This window comes from Carassius auratus, unplaced genomic scaffold (assembly GCF_003368295.1).
Source record: "Carassius auratus strain Wakin unplaced genomic scaffold, ASM336829v1 scaf_tig00036059, whole genome shotgun sequence".
Taxonomy (NCBI): domain Eukaryota; kingdom Metazoa; phylum Chordata; class Actinopteri; order Cypriniformes; family Cyprinidae; genus Carassius; species Carassius auratus.
The window spans coordinates 88,930-103,490 of NW_020526282.1; the positions used below are offsets into that span (position 1 = coordinate 88,930).

A 14,561-nucleotide genomic window follows, 5' to 3' on the forward strand; every position below is an offset into this window, starting at 1 on the left:
TGAGAGAATAACTCTGACCACTGCTGTTGTTCAAATTCATTCTTTTTGTGAGTTACTGTAGAAATACAGACATGATGTGTTTTTCATCAATTACTGATTTGCAGAAAGACAATGAATAACTACATTACAGATAAATGAAATCTTAAAACAATGTTCCCTTGATTTTATTTTCATGGCTGTGTTGCTGTAGATGGGATTGTTCCTGCTGAACTCTTCCTAATCAGCTAGAATTCGCTTGAAGAAGGAGAGAGAAAAGAGAAGATGTTTGTCATACTCTATGAGAAATATACACTGGTCTGCATCAGACATAAATCATAACACATGCAGTGTTTTCCTTTACCTTTCTGAAGTTTCACATCGAGGCGCTTTGCGAGGTCGTTCTGGTGGATGTTGAGCAGCACTTGAACTGCAACGGTCCCAGCGTTAGTGCTGTACTTCTGCACCATGCGATCCACCACATCCTGCCGATCAGCGTTCTCCAGAGCCGCTCGAGGAATGGCCTCGATGTCTGCTGACACACCGTTCCACAGGTGCCAGACGAACGTCTTGAACTCCGCACTCATTAGCTGCTCAAGTGCCTCACTTATCAGGTTTTTAGTGGCATCCATTTTCTGTCACTGCATCAGAGAAAAAAGGACAAAACCGTCTCAATTGGTCTGAACCCACTAGCAGTTCTCTTATTATCTGTTAAATCCACTGCCTAGTAATAGAGAAGTGTCAAGAGCCAGTTTAACCAGTCAGACTGAACTACAGGGGAAATTAGTCCTCTACATCAACACCATTTTGAGGTGACAAAAGATATATGAATATAATGGAATGACATGTGGAAAAAAAGTATATATATATATATATATAGCAATAAATTAATGACTGGACCGTATAATTATTTGTCAGATGGAGTTAATGTTCTAATAAGTTAATTTTCTATTTTTATCAAAAACAAGCAAAGAAATATCTGACAGAAGTACTGCACCTGGCTTAGGAAATCACAACATTCAGTCTTTTGGTTATTAAAGAGGATCAATGTTTAAAACACGCAGAGAAAAGAAAGTGAAGAGGTCTACTATTAATAAGATTTAGCTACAGCTCTTTCTATGTTACAAGTAAAAAGAAAAACTATAAGATACTTACATGTCTGACTGAACCAAAAATGTGTTTGCAGTTTCTTGTTCTCTTCAGTTTGAGGTTTCAATTTCTCTTAAGGTCTCGCCCACACTGGTAACAAAGTATCCGCCTTTTTCATGTAGAGTATGCTTTGCATGCATGCTTTGCTTTTATTACAGCAACTTCTACCACATACTTTAAGCAATAAATGATTGCAAGTAATATTGCTTTAAGTAAGTAATGAAGAAGCTGCTCAGCTGCATCAGTGATGAATCTTTTAATGGAGAATAAGGACAAAACTGATCTGGGGCCATTGTACACTAATTGTGCTCATCAAAGTGGTGAATTCACGTAACAAACAAAACTGTTCACAATGTTGTCCAACACCATTCTGATGTAGCAGGAAACCCTGCACAGATATACTGTATTTAAAGGAAATCTTTAAATCTGAGATGATCAGTTTCTTTGTATATGTCTTTATGATTCACAATCATGTGAAAGCATGCATTTTAAATGACCTGCTATCATCTAAATAGGTGACAATAATTGCATTCCATAGACATTTTATTAGATCCGTAACAACAGGCAGGAAGACTGGGGAGTTTTGTGATACATTTTGTGAAATCTTTACATAGTGAAGTGTAAAGAAAATAGCAGGAAGACTGAAGACACAAACACTAGTATACACACAAACCAAACGAACCAGCCAAAATAAATAGACAAGACACCCCTACGCTCCACGTTCTTAAAACATAATGTTTAGAGCACATGAAGGTGAGTTTAACAAATGTGATCATCATCCGGAGGAGGGATCCAGGAGCTCTCAACACAAATACAAACGAAACAACAATGAGCTTCCTGTTGAATGCTGACGGCGAGATCACGCCTCGTCTGAACCGCCAGTGGTGATCATACACCCCATCATTACACAACCTATCAAAGACCAGAACGAACAAGAAAGAGGAGAAAGAACACAACACAGCAGATCCCAAAGACACCGATCCTAACACAGGACATACAGTAGACAGGATTGAACAAGTGGAAAGTTAATACAAACTAAGAGTCCATGAACAAGTTCAGCATAAGAGATCAAAAACACAGAGTTACATCAGTGTAGTTCATTTCCAATCATTTGAACTGATGTACTTACAACTGACCTGGTAGCAGTAACACTTTGCTTTTACCTCATATATATATATATATAAACCTTTGACGTCCCATTTACAAGATAACTCCATCCTCACATTCTCAGCGAACAGAGAGAAGAATCAAAGAGGGGTTTGAGAAACTGTCTCAGTGTGCATCCCTACAGAATTATAACAGCATTATGAACAGGTATGCTTTGTTTTCTAAAAGAAAATATGCATGAGTTTATCCGTGTATAAGTTTGGTGCGTTTGTTTGTGTGTGTTCAGTGTGAAATACACGCTTTCAGATGCAGAACTGAGTTCAGACGCTCTCGATGTTTCCACACATCTGGAGAACTTGAAGTACGAAGTGCGTGAGAAGATGAAGGACACCTGCTCTTACTGTAATAACTAGATCCAGCATTACATTTGAAGCTGGACCTCTATTCTGTTGTCGTTGTGATAGTGCCTCAGTCTATATTAGACTATATTTACACTGGGGTTTTAGGAGACTAATCAGATCAAGATTGATGATAATAGAAACAAAAATAACAAAAGACATGCATGCATAGTTCTACTATACCTGTGAAATAAAGACAGGAATATGTTAAATGTTATAAATTACAATTGTAGCTTCTGTAAACAAAATCAAATCATTTTATTTTACACAACAAATGACCATACACATATGCACGTCTTAATTTCTCCACTTCCAAATACTAAGCATTTAATATATAGCCTAAAATCAAAAGCTTTTAAGAGTACTGGTGAAATGCTGTCCACGTGTGTCCACTTCTGTCCACGTGTGAATGTGTAAGTACAGAGAATCTAGCACACATTGCATTTCCGAGTGTGTGTGTGTGTTGAGTTTGCAAACCAGTTGTGTTGACTGAGGACATCTGCTGTGGTCACAGTCAAGTAAATGAAATCTCAGCTGCAATAATAGACTACATTTGTGTTTATATTTAAGGGTAAAATGATACGGAAATGAATAGCACACATACGTCTGAAAGATGTCTGTTAAAGATCGCTTGATCTGGAAATCATCTTCTGTGCATCAAGCATCTGACAGACGTCTCTAAGATGTCAATTGTACATATGTTCTAAACCATAAACATCTTAAAGACATCTAATAGACGTCTGTTTCACATCTGATAAGAGACGCCCTAGTAGTATTTCAGATGAGCAAACACAAAAAGATGACTTGCAGATGTCAAATAAATAAATGTACGTGTGCTTGGTGACATTTTATATGTACTGTTATTTTTTTAATTTCTTGGAAATGTTTTTATTATTATTATTATTATTATTATTATTATATTGATGTGTTAAAATTTTTTTTACTAATAAGTTGCCAATATCTACAACTTTTTAAATGCTTTTGCAGATTTGAATGTGAACCTTAGAGGATCATCAGCGCACAGCGCCTCTGGTGTTCAGATATTTTAACGTTTTTGGGATTAGTTCCGATTTTTCTTTTCTTCCAATGAGAGTTTGACATGTCATTTCCTCATACAGAGAGGCTGTACTAAAATTAGGGAGTGTTTTGTTTGCTCCGTCTGTTTCCATGTTCTTACAGAGAGTCAGGATTGTTTTTAGTGAAATCTCTGTTTAGTTTCTCTCTAAATGGCGCTGGAGGATGAGCTGTCGTGTCCCGTGTGCACTGATGTCTTCAGAGACCCGGTGTTACTGAGCTGTGGACACAGTTTCTGCAGACAGTGTATTAATGATCACTGGACCTCCAGCAGCTCCAGAAACTGTCCCGTCTGTAGACAGCTGTCCCCGCAGGAGCCAGTGTCCAACCTGTGCTTGAGGAACACCTGTGAGACTTACCTGAGAGAGCAAAGCACGAGGAAAGAGAGGGATGAAGAACACGAGTGTCCGATACACGGAGAGAAAATCGAGCTGTTCTGTCAAACAGATGAAGAGGTTATATGTGCAGTGTGTAAGAAACAGGAGCATGCGAGACACAAAATACAGCCGCTGCAACAGACTCTGCAACAACGCAAGGTGAGAGCGGGTGCGATGATGTCATTAATCAATGCTCAAATTATGGCCGTCCACTTCGTTAACGAAGAATCAATTTATATGATTACACTTTTATCTTTAAAGGCGAAGCTGAAAGCAGCTCTTCGTTCAGCTGAGAAGTCATTGGTCTCATTACAAAAAGGGACAGCACGAGATCCCAAAATCTCTAGGTACATTCAGGTGAGCTTCATGTTTAGAATAAATAGAATTAAACATTGAGTTAGTCTTCCAGATATGATATGAACTCTGCAAATAAGTCTGGACTTCGTTGTTTACACAAGTTAATGATGAAGAAATTAAAATAATGAACACTGAACAACTGAATTGAGGATTGAATATGTTCTTGTTGGAGAAAAATATATATTACTAATAATAATGAGTGGTCTTGAATTTGCGTTGATAGAATTGATTCATTAGTGATTAAATCACAGTTTTATCACAATGTAACAGAAGCTGATTGAGAAATTCAAGAAATAAATGTTACATTATTACTAGAAATAAAAATATATAAGTATAGTGCCCACAATAAAGTGACATGGGGGAAATCATCACATGAAAATAGTTACAGCCTTGAGAAGAACATGTGTTTTTGGTTTGTCATGACATTTATCCTGTGTGTGGACAATACACTTAGATGTTTTATTTTGATTTGTCTCGTGTGTGTGTGTGTGTGTGTGTGTGTACTCATGACATTCCCCCAGTTTCAAGCTCAGCATACAGAGAGGAAAATCAGGATGGAGTTTGAGACGCTGCATCAGTTCCTCAGAAAGGAGGAGGAGGGCAGGATAACGGCTCTAAATGAAGAAGAGAAGGAAAAGAGAGCGAAGATGGAAAGAAGAATACAAGGAGAAATGCTGTCTCTCTCTGACAGAGTCAAAGAACTGAAAGAAGGAATTCAGGATGATGACATCACCTTCCTGCAGGTTGGTTCACACACACACACACACACACACACACACACACACACACACACACACACACACACACATCACTTACAATAACAAAGGAGAGACCCCTCCCCCTTCTATTAAACACATTTTATACAAGTAGAAAACGTTTTAATTTAATAAGCTCTCTTAAGCACCTTTTTAAAATAATAATGATAAATAAGACTACACCAGAAAGAGTTATAGATTTTTTAAGTAAGTGTAAAACATATTGTCTAATTTAAAATGTTTGTATTTTCAGCATTTTTGAATGTTATTTAATTGTATTTATGTGTAATTAGAGAATGTACAGAACACTTTTGGCTACAAACACTTTTTTTTTTCTTAAGATAAGACATAAAGGAGATACTTTTGTTAACATTTTTTTAGTTTTTGACTGCTAAAACTAATATTATTTGTAGTTTGCCTTAATAATGCGAATAAATTAAAATAGTGTTTAAATTCAAACTTTTCTACTTGTATTTTTTAAATAAAAGGTTATTAAAAATGTTTCAATAATTATCGATAACGAACAGTGTTGGGGCTAGTTACTCAAAAAAGTAATATATTACATATTACATATTACTCTCAAAAATAGTAATGCCTTACTTTACTTTATTACTCCCTGGAGAAAGTAACTAGTTATATTACTAGTTAAATTACTAGTTACATCTTTTTTTCTTAATTACTCTATGATTGCCTGAGATGCATCAGATGGAGGGAGAACATACAAAGGAGGAGTGTTCTTTAGGGTCTTTATCAGTGGCGGCTCCTGCCAATTCTCTCAGGGGGGGCAAATGTTTGCTCTATTAATGAGGATAGGTCACCCATTCAATTGATAAATTAACGGGTAGTTAAAGATGTAAAGGGAACCGAACTACTATAGTATTAATTAAAAATAAACTGACATTAGGAATCAATCTCTTGCACTCCTTATTTTTCTATATCCGTGTTAACACTATTCATCAGCATATGAAGACTAACACTAGGATGTGGTTTTTCCAAAAAATACTTTTTACTTTTCGATTTCAGTTTAATAAGAAATAATTGAAGTCACATAAATCACTGTTTACACAACTCACTTATATTTCTGCTCGTCAGTACACCTGTTCTCTAATCAGCGTTTAATTCCATCAGGTGCGTGATTTCACATAGAGCAGCTGTTACTACACAGAGCCGTTATTAACTGAGAAGATGCGCAAATCCAGTTCATTTTCAGCGTTTATTGGCACGGTTGTATGAACATATGGTTCACGCACCTGATGGAATAAACCGCTGATTAGAGAACCGGCTTTACTGAGATGCGCATTAACGAGCGGCCGATCGTGATCGGAGCACTCCTACAAAATAATTACTGAATCTCCACCCGTCGAAACTAGCTTTCTGTTGCTGGGAACCTTCCTCTGAAAAAGAGCTTGCCGTTGTTGACGCTTCCATTTTTCCCCATCTGTCTGAGCGTGCCGCTCTGCTGCCGGCTGTCGACCAATCAGTGATGGTAAATGCTACCTCGTGCCAAACCCAGACCAATCACTGTTCCATTCACGCCCTCCTTTCCTTCCCTTCTGTTCTCTGTGTTGTGTGCCTTGTGTGTGTGATGAAGGTGCTACTGGCAAATGTAACGCAAGTAACTAGCTTGGGAAAACTGTAATAATATTACTATTTTCAGACGAGTAATGCCTTACACTACTAGTTACTGAAAAAAGTAATATTATTACAGTAACGCGTTACTTTGTAACGCGTTACACCCAACACTGATAACGAATGATATGAAACATTATATTGTGAATTTTTTAGCCCTACTACTGACATGCCATTAAAATCTACTACAGAAAGAGAAACTGGTGTTCATTTAAATGTTTTATCTCACAGAGTTACACTTATCAGAGTCAGATGTGCATTTATTACTTTTACCCACATTTCACATTGTGTATTTGTGTTCTAGTGGTAGTATATGTAATATCACTATAGCAAAATTAAAAATGATTTCTGTGTGAGGTTACATGCTCCTGTTGGTGTGTTGGTTATAGTTTATTATTGTTATTTCATTGAAGGAGCTTATGTTGTTCTCTTTCTGCATTTGTTCTCAGAATTATCACAGAATTATGGACAGGTATTTTCTCTATCAGAACTTTCACTTTTCCTTTTAGAATGTTCATGAGCATTGATTTTCAGACCTGATTCTGTGATGTGTGTGTGTGTGTGTGTGTCTGTGTCTGTGTCTGTGTCTGTGTCTGTGTGTGTGTGTGTGTGTGTGTGTGTGTGTGTGTGTGTGTAGGTCTGACCACACACTCCCAGATCAGGAGCTGAGTTCAGAAGCTCTCATCGATGTTTCCACACATCTGGGGAACTTGAAGTACCAAGTGTGGGAAAAGATGAAGGACATCTGCCCTTACTGTGAGAACTAGATCTGTAAAAGTTAAAGGGATAGGTCACCCAAAAATGAAAAATGTATCATTATTTACTCACCCTCATGTCATTCCAACCCCATAAGACCTTCGTTTATCATCAGAAGATGAACAAAGGGTCTGGAATAACGTAAGGGTGAGGATTTATACTAATTAATGACACGTTTTTCATTTTTGGGTGAACTATCCCTTTAATTCCTGTAAGAACTATTTATCAGCATAAATCTCTTTTCCCTGTCCCCTTTAGACCCTGTGATCCTGAACCCAAGCGCTGCTCCACCAGACATCTCTGTGTCCGATGACCTGACCTCTGTGACCTCATGTTTTCATCGGCAGGACGAGGGGAACCCTCTTCCCCTGCACAGTAACCGTATGGTGCTGGCCAGCGTGGGGTACGCTGATGCAGCTCACGCGTGGGACGTTGAGGTGGGAGACAGTCACCGCTGGAGTCTTGGAGTGTGTTTCGGATTGGAGGGTAAACCTGCTACACAACCTTTGACCCCTGAAAATGGCTTCTGGGGTCTCAGACGCGATGGAGACTCGTACGAATTGATGGCCGCTGGGATGTCGAGAGTAAACATGGAGGTAAATGTAAAGGTAGTGAGAGTGAAGATAGTGTACTGTCATGAGTTTCTTCAAGACATGATGCAGCTGAAACGCTGGAGGAAGGTCAGCTTTTCTGATGCTAGCAGCAATTCATTAATTGCAGAATTTGCTAGAGTGCCACTGAAGAAGAAACTCTTTCCCTTCGTGATCCCAGAAGATCAGGCCGTCCCGCTGCATGTCGTCCCAGCTAACGTAACGCTAACTGTTGAACAGAAAATACCGTTAATAGAGATACATCGATTCTCTTGTCTCCTTTTCTCTTTTTGTATTTGTATCGTGTTTATATTTATGAGTCTGTTAGGAAAGAGTGACCGTCAAGGCAGATGAGAAGTAAAAGGCTGTTTAATTACCATAATGGTCTGTTATAATGGTTCAGTCAGCTAAAGCAGATGATCTAGCATCACTGCACTATCATGTGAGTATAATGGAGCCCATGTCCACGATGATAATGCCAAGCACAGATATTTGCACTGCTCTGGTTTATTATTGTAGTAGAATGATTACAGAAACCCAGCAATCCTTTATATCCTCCTCACAATGTCCTGCAGTGTTGTTGTGATGTAGCGTGTGACTCATCTTTGCTTCTAGAAGCGCTCCTATCCTGGTTTGTGTGTGTAAATCCTGTTTGAACAGGTTTGCAAAGTCTTGTTCAATTACAGTTCAGGGTATTTCATAATCTTCTTCGGTTTTGTCGACTATCCTAAACTTATGACTTTTTCCCTTTTATATCACATGTGCATTTTGATATCTTAGAAATGTGTGATATTTTTGTGACATATCCTATATTAGGTTTAGGATAAATAGCACTTACCGTACATGTTACATTAGTACAGGAGCATGATCTGTGAGTCCAGATGTCAAACTAACAACAGACTCTGATTGATTGCTGCAGTAAGAGATGCTGTCTGTGGATGTTTATAGGAACTACAGTTTCGGGGGGATACTGAATCTGTCAGTAACTTGTGACCATTGTTAACTATCTGTGGTTTTATCACGCTGTATCCTGCTAACTTTAACAGGAGATATTCACATCTACTTTTTGCCCTTTCTGTTTCTGACAAAGTGAAAATGTGTTATTAAAGTATGAATAACATCATTTCCACAAAGGATGCAAGTTACAGTGAAATGAAAGAACAGGTAATAACGTAATGAGAGCACACTGGGCTAATACGATTTGGCAATGGCAATAACATCAAATCAATAAAAAAACTAATCAAATCAGAGGTAGAGATGCAGTTGTAGCCTAAACAGTTCATTGGAGTATCTAACATTGTAAATGGTCCACAGCGGCATGCCTTCAGTGGACAGATGCCATGTTTGTGCCATTAATAATGACTGGAAAATCTGATTAGAGATTTTGAATTCAACTCTCTTTGTTCTCCTCATCTGTTTCATTATATAAATGAATTATATGAATAAATATTGCATATCAATAAATTGTAAATAGTGTCGTGTTTGTGATTTTTATCTACTAAGTAGGACAGGTTCTAAACTCAAGAGTTATGAGTAAATGAAGGCTTCTGATCGGAAGAACAGGACGATTTGTTAAAGCCTGCAGTTGAAGTTTGCTGCTAAATCTCTCTCTAGACAGTAATATCAGGTTGAGTCTTGTAAGTGAGGCAGATTAAGATGCAGAAGGAAGACAAATGCATGAGTAGCAAATTAGAAAAACTTTAATAATTACATTTTTGAAGTATCAAAGATTTCTAAAAGTTCTTTAAAAACATCTGAATGGAGTAAAAATGACTGCACATTCTCACAATTTTGGGGGGATTTGAATCAAACAATCAGTTATTTGCTTAAAGCTGCAGTAGATAAATTTTGTAAAAATATATATTTTTTACATATTTGTGACACCTGTCATTATGTCCTGACAGTAGAATATGAGACAGATAATCTGTGAATAAATCAAGCTCCTCCCAGTGTCCTATTGCCATTTGCAGAAACTCCATCGCTCCCGGTAAGAAACAACCAATCAGAGCTGTGGTCCGTAACTTTGTTTGTGTTCAAAATGTAGAAAAATGTATATAATAAGCGAGTACACCATGAATCCATTTTCCAAACCGTGTTTTTGGCTTGTCCTGAATCACTAGGGTGCACCTATAATAAGTGTTTATATTCGGACTATTTTAGATTGCTTCGGGGGTACCGCGGCGGAGTAACCCAGTAACTTTGTGATTCTTCATAGACATAAACAGAGAGAAGTAGCTCCGGCTACAATGTTCTTCCGCAAGACGCAAGCAGTTCTGTTTATTAACCGCTAGAGCGTCAAAAGTTCCCTACTGCAGCTTTAATTTAAACACTTAAATTAAACTAATTTAAAAAATAAAATAAAAAAAAGTATGCGTTCTTGTTGATTTAAGATTAACTTTTAGTCAACTGGACATGGGAAGTTTTACAAGGCCTGTCTGATAACTAGGATTAAAAAATTAAGGCAGCAACAAAAATTTTCCAGAGATTAAGTCAAAAAGTAAAATTTCTGAATATATCTGTGTATGTGTGTGTGTGTGTGTGTGTGTGTGTGAATGAATGAATGAATGAAATGTAAAGTTTTGGTTTAAGCTGTGCATCAGAGCCCAGGGAACAGGTAGAACTTCTTCGTAAGGGAGGTTCTTTCTAGACACGGCAAGAGTTTGTCTTTCGTTCTTCCTGGGCGTGTCGCCATGTCATTAGTGACCTAAAAAGAGAGAGAGGGAGGGGGGGGGGGTACTTTAAATGACCAGTAAGGCACATCAGGTTAAATTATCTGTCTTTTCCAAATTACCTTCCTGAATAACTCCATAATTTCATCTTGATGAGCCCATTCACAGAAAACATTGAGTATGTAATTGATAAAATGACTTCCAGTTTCACTATTCCTGTAAGCTGCAGTATCTGTGGAGACAATTCATTGGTAGATTATGCAATAAAGTAGTTCACTAAGTAACCTTTGAAACTTTGCTCACTGCAGAAACATGATAACGATGTTTGATCAGCTCTCTATGAGGGTCACTGCCTCAATGTGTGGAACAACATTAAGCTAACATTGTCAACAAAAGGATTTTAACCATTTCTAAACTTTAAAGTATGAGACAAATGAAGAGCTGTGAGCTATCAGTCTGATTTCATCCGTGTTTTTGAGACTCACCAGGAAGGGTGGACATGAAGCAGACAAAGTCTTTCTCCCTATGAACCCAGGGGTTAGATTCAGGCACTTGGTCACGAAATTCCACACCTCCTGAGTGACCTGAGTGACAGGTAACAATGTGGAAGACAATTCTACTGTATACACATGCTGTGAAATAAAATTGAGATATAACAATATGATAAGCACTGAGTTTCATCCGTCGTGTTGTACCTCCTCTGCAGGCCTGAATGAGAATAACCTTCGGTTTATCAATCAGAGCGGGACAGTTGACTGAGTTCAGACGAGAGAAGGTCTCATCAACATAGTAGACATCTTCAGGGTTTTTCTCTTCATGATAAAGGACACCTAAAATGGCATCTCTATTTTCAATTCTTGCCCCATGTGACATGATGACCACAAAGGTGCTGTCTGCTTCTCGATGTTCAGAGAGAAGTTTAGAGAAGTTTCTGACTTCTCCATCTATTTTCTGGGGATAAATAAACAAACTATTTTTAAAAGAAATGGATTGCAAAAAATAAAATGTATAGTATAATAAAACTGAAATAGGCTATGTGTTCACATTCCACACTATGAATCAATTAGTTTTACAGTATTGGTTTCATGATGGAGGAATATTGTTTTACGTACCTTTCCAGAGAGATTTCTGTGTTTCACAACATTATAACCCAGAGCTCTCAGCAGCCACTCCATGTTCTCCTCATCTCTCTCTGCTCCATCCCTGTTGTACTCTTTATAGTGAAATGTAATGTTGGTGATCAGCAGAGCTGAGCCTTTCCTCTGAGAACTTGCTGGTTTATAAATCTATGGAGAAAGAAACACATTCTTTCCGAATTAATAAAGAGCGACTGCAGAATAACAGAATGAGTGTTTCTCAACCCTTGAGACTTCCTAGCAGTAAACATTTAGCATTGTATGTATATTTTGCCAGAAAACCAAAGAATCTGCTTTCAGCTCCACATATTTTTCTGACAGAAATATTACATTAGAAAACAATTTAAGAGTAATATTCAGGAGCGTCAATCCCTTTATTTTTCAGGTAATCCTGAACACCTTTCTGCTGGAAAGATGGTCTTCCGAAATCAGGTCTGACTACCCCTGAAGGTATTGTTTTTACAAAAGATAACTGAGACAGTGATACTTGCATAATCTCCCAATTTTTGAAGTTTTTTGCATTTAAACTCTTGGCTGGATGGAGTCATGCAGCGAGGTTTCCCATCAGACTGGTTGAGCTCCACAGGCTCTGCAGCGCGTCTTGATTTCTCCTGCACAGGCGGCTGACCTGAAGCCAGGAATATATATATATATATATAATTTTTATATGTTTTTTTATATTTTAGATGTATAATATAAAAACACACACACCTTCCCGAAGTTTTGACTCAAGGAGTTTTGCGAGATTATTTTGTTTCATGAGGCGCAGCACTTTGGCTGTGATCTTCCCAGCATCATCACTGTACTGGTTTACCATGCAGTCCACCACATGCAGACGATCAGCTCCATCCAGGATTTCTCGAGGAATAGGCTCGATGTCTTCTGCCACATCTTCACCCAGGTAACAAATGAAGTTTTCAAGCTCTTCTTTCGTAAGCTCCTTAAGGGCATCCAACATTATAGTGGCTTCCATTTTGCGTCACTAAGAAAAAAAAAACAAATCAGTCTTGACTGTGCTCTTAAAGCAACACCATGGAACATCTGCTCACGGTTCCCATGTGATTGAGACGCATAATTGTCTGATTACTTCTGTGAAGCGCAATACACCTCAGTTTGAGCTGACAGAACCAGCGAATGCAGAACCGACCAGGTAAAGTAGCCAGTGTTACACATTGTTCTACAAATACCATTACATAGTTTTATTTATTGTTACTCCAGAATTGAAAACTACAATTACAACATACTACATTATAATGTGCATTATTTTGTAAAAATTTAAATCAAATTATAATTACGTATGTTAGCCTAGTTTAAAATTTTAGATACATTATTTTAAAGTATATATATATATATATATATCCAGAATGCAGCAGCAAGATTATTTTTTAATGAGCTGAAAAGAATACACGTCACACCTCTGTTTATCAGTTTACACTGGCTTCCAATAGCTGCTCGCATAGAATTCAAGACATTGATGTTTGCATACAAAACTACAACTGGCTCTGCAGTCCTTTACCTAAATTCAATACTTCAGACTTCTGTGATGTCTGCTTTGTCTAAATTAAAAAAAAAAAAAATGTTTTAACCTGATGTGCATGTAACTTTTGAAGACGAAATTTCATTCAAAGAGCTATCGGAAAAACTTTTGTAAGACTTGAAGTCAAATTCTTGAAGTCAAATTCAAGTCTCCCCCTTAAAGTAAATTACAGTAACATCATACACACATTCAGCGCTATTATTTCCTGTAGTGTTGCTTTTTGGTTGAAATATAATTTATAATTTTATTAAAATCAAGACCTTTGTGATGCTGCCACATTTTAAAGCTGTTTTTAGCAACCTCGCTGTAAATGATAAATGACTAAACTGAACGGGAATCTACTTACGATTCTGCTTGAACAGATTTTCTCGTACAGTTTGACGTTTCTTCTTCTCGGTTCGTTTCGAGGTTTCGATTTCTTTTAAGAAATGAAGCTTGTCTTGGGGCGGAGCTCTAGAATAACAGTCCAGGGGTGAACGCAGGTCATGTGACATACCTGGGTATGTTTAAGGGTAAGTAAAAACAGGTAAACTTAAGGGCAAGTATCCATATAATGTAGCATAACCTGATCCGTAACCCGTAGTAGATTCTGTTTCAGGGTCCTTTTATTCCAACGTGACGATACTCCAGTGGACATGACAGACTGCGCACAATAGTATACAGTTTTGTAATATAGCCTACACATACAGGGTGTCACACAAACACCTTTTTTTTTTTCATGAAAGTGATAAACATCAGATGGACATGACCTTGAAAAAAAAAAAAAAAAAAGAGCACTTTTATTATATATATATATATATATATATATATATATATATATATATATATATATATATATATATATATATATATATATATATATATATATATATATATATAATAAAAGTGCTCATTCTGAAATCTAAAGAAATGTTTGTATACATTTATTTGACTTGTACAGATATTTAATGTTTATATAACAAACAAATTTGCACGATCTCGGAGGGTCTGAAATAGATATTTCTCAATCAGGACATTATATATATATATATACATCATCATTTTTTCATAG

The 14,561-nt window shown here is 37.2% G+C and overlaps 2 protein-coding genes across 3 annotated transcripts; one reads left to right on the top strand and one right to left on the bottom strand.

The window, feature by feature from the left end:
* Window positions 1-3,767: 3,767 nt before the first annotated feature.
* On the top strand, window positions 3,768-9,595 carry LOC113082414 (tripartite motif-containing protein 35-like). Of its 2 annotated transcripts, XR_003282654.1 has the most exons (7): window positions 3,768-4,240; window positions 4,343-4,438; window positions 4,960-5,181; window positions 7,272-7,294; window positions 7,460-7,578; window positions 7,837-9,332; window positions 9,420-9,594. XR_003282654.1 is itself a non-coding variant. In XM_026254076.1 (6 exons), the coding sequence occupies exons 1-6, from the start codon at window positions 3,857-3,859 to the stop codon at window positions 8,520-8,522; spliced, it is 1,530 nt and encodes a 509-aa protein (XP_026109861.1). In that variant the 5' UTR covers window positions 3,768-3,856; the 3' UTR covers window positions 8,523-9,595. The 2 variants fall into 2 exon arrangements, 1 of the variants encoding a protein (XP_026109861.1); XM_026254076.1 differs by having other exon boundaries at window positions 7,837-9,595.
* A 928-nt stretch (window positions 9,596-10,523) lies between these two features.
* On the bottom strand, window positions 10,524-14,175 carry LOC113082415 (caspase-1-A-like). Its single transcript, XM_026254077.1, has 8 exons — window positions 13,857-14,175; window positions 12,685-12,955; window positions 12,465-12,601; window positions 11,950-12,123; window positions 11,533-11,788; window positions 11,323-11,421; window positions 10,960-11,069; window positions 10,524-10,872 (listed from the first exon to the last, which is right to left on the bottom strand). Exons 2-8 carry the CDS (start codon window positions 12,944-12,946, stop codon window positions 10,765-10,767), a joined length of 1,146 nt encoding a protein of 381 aa, XP_026109862.1. The 5' UTR covers window positions 12,947-12,955; window positions 13,857-14,175; the 3' UTR covers window positions 10,524-10,764.
* Window positions 14,176-14,561: the final 386 nt, after the last annotated feature.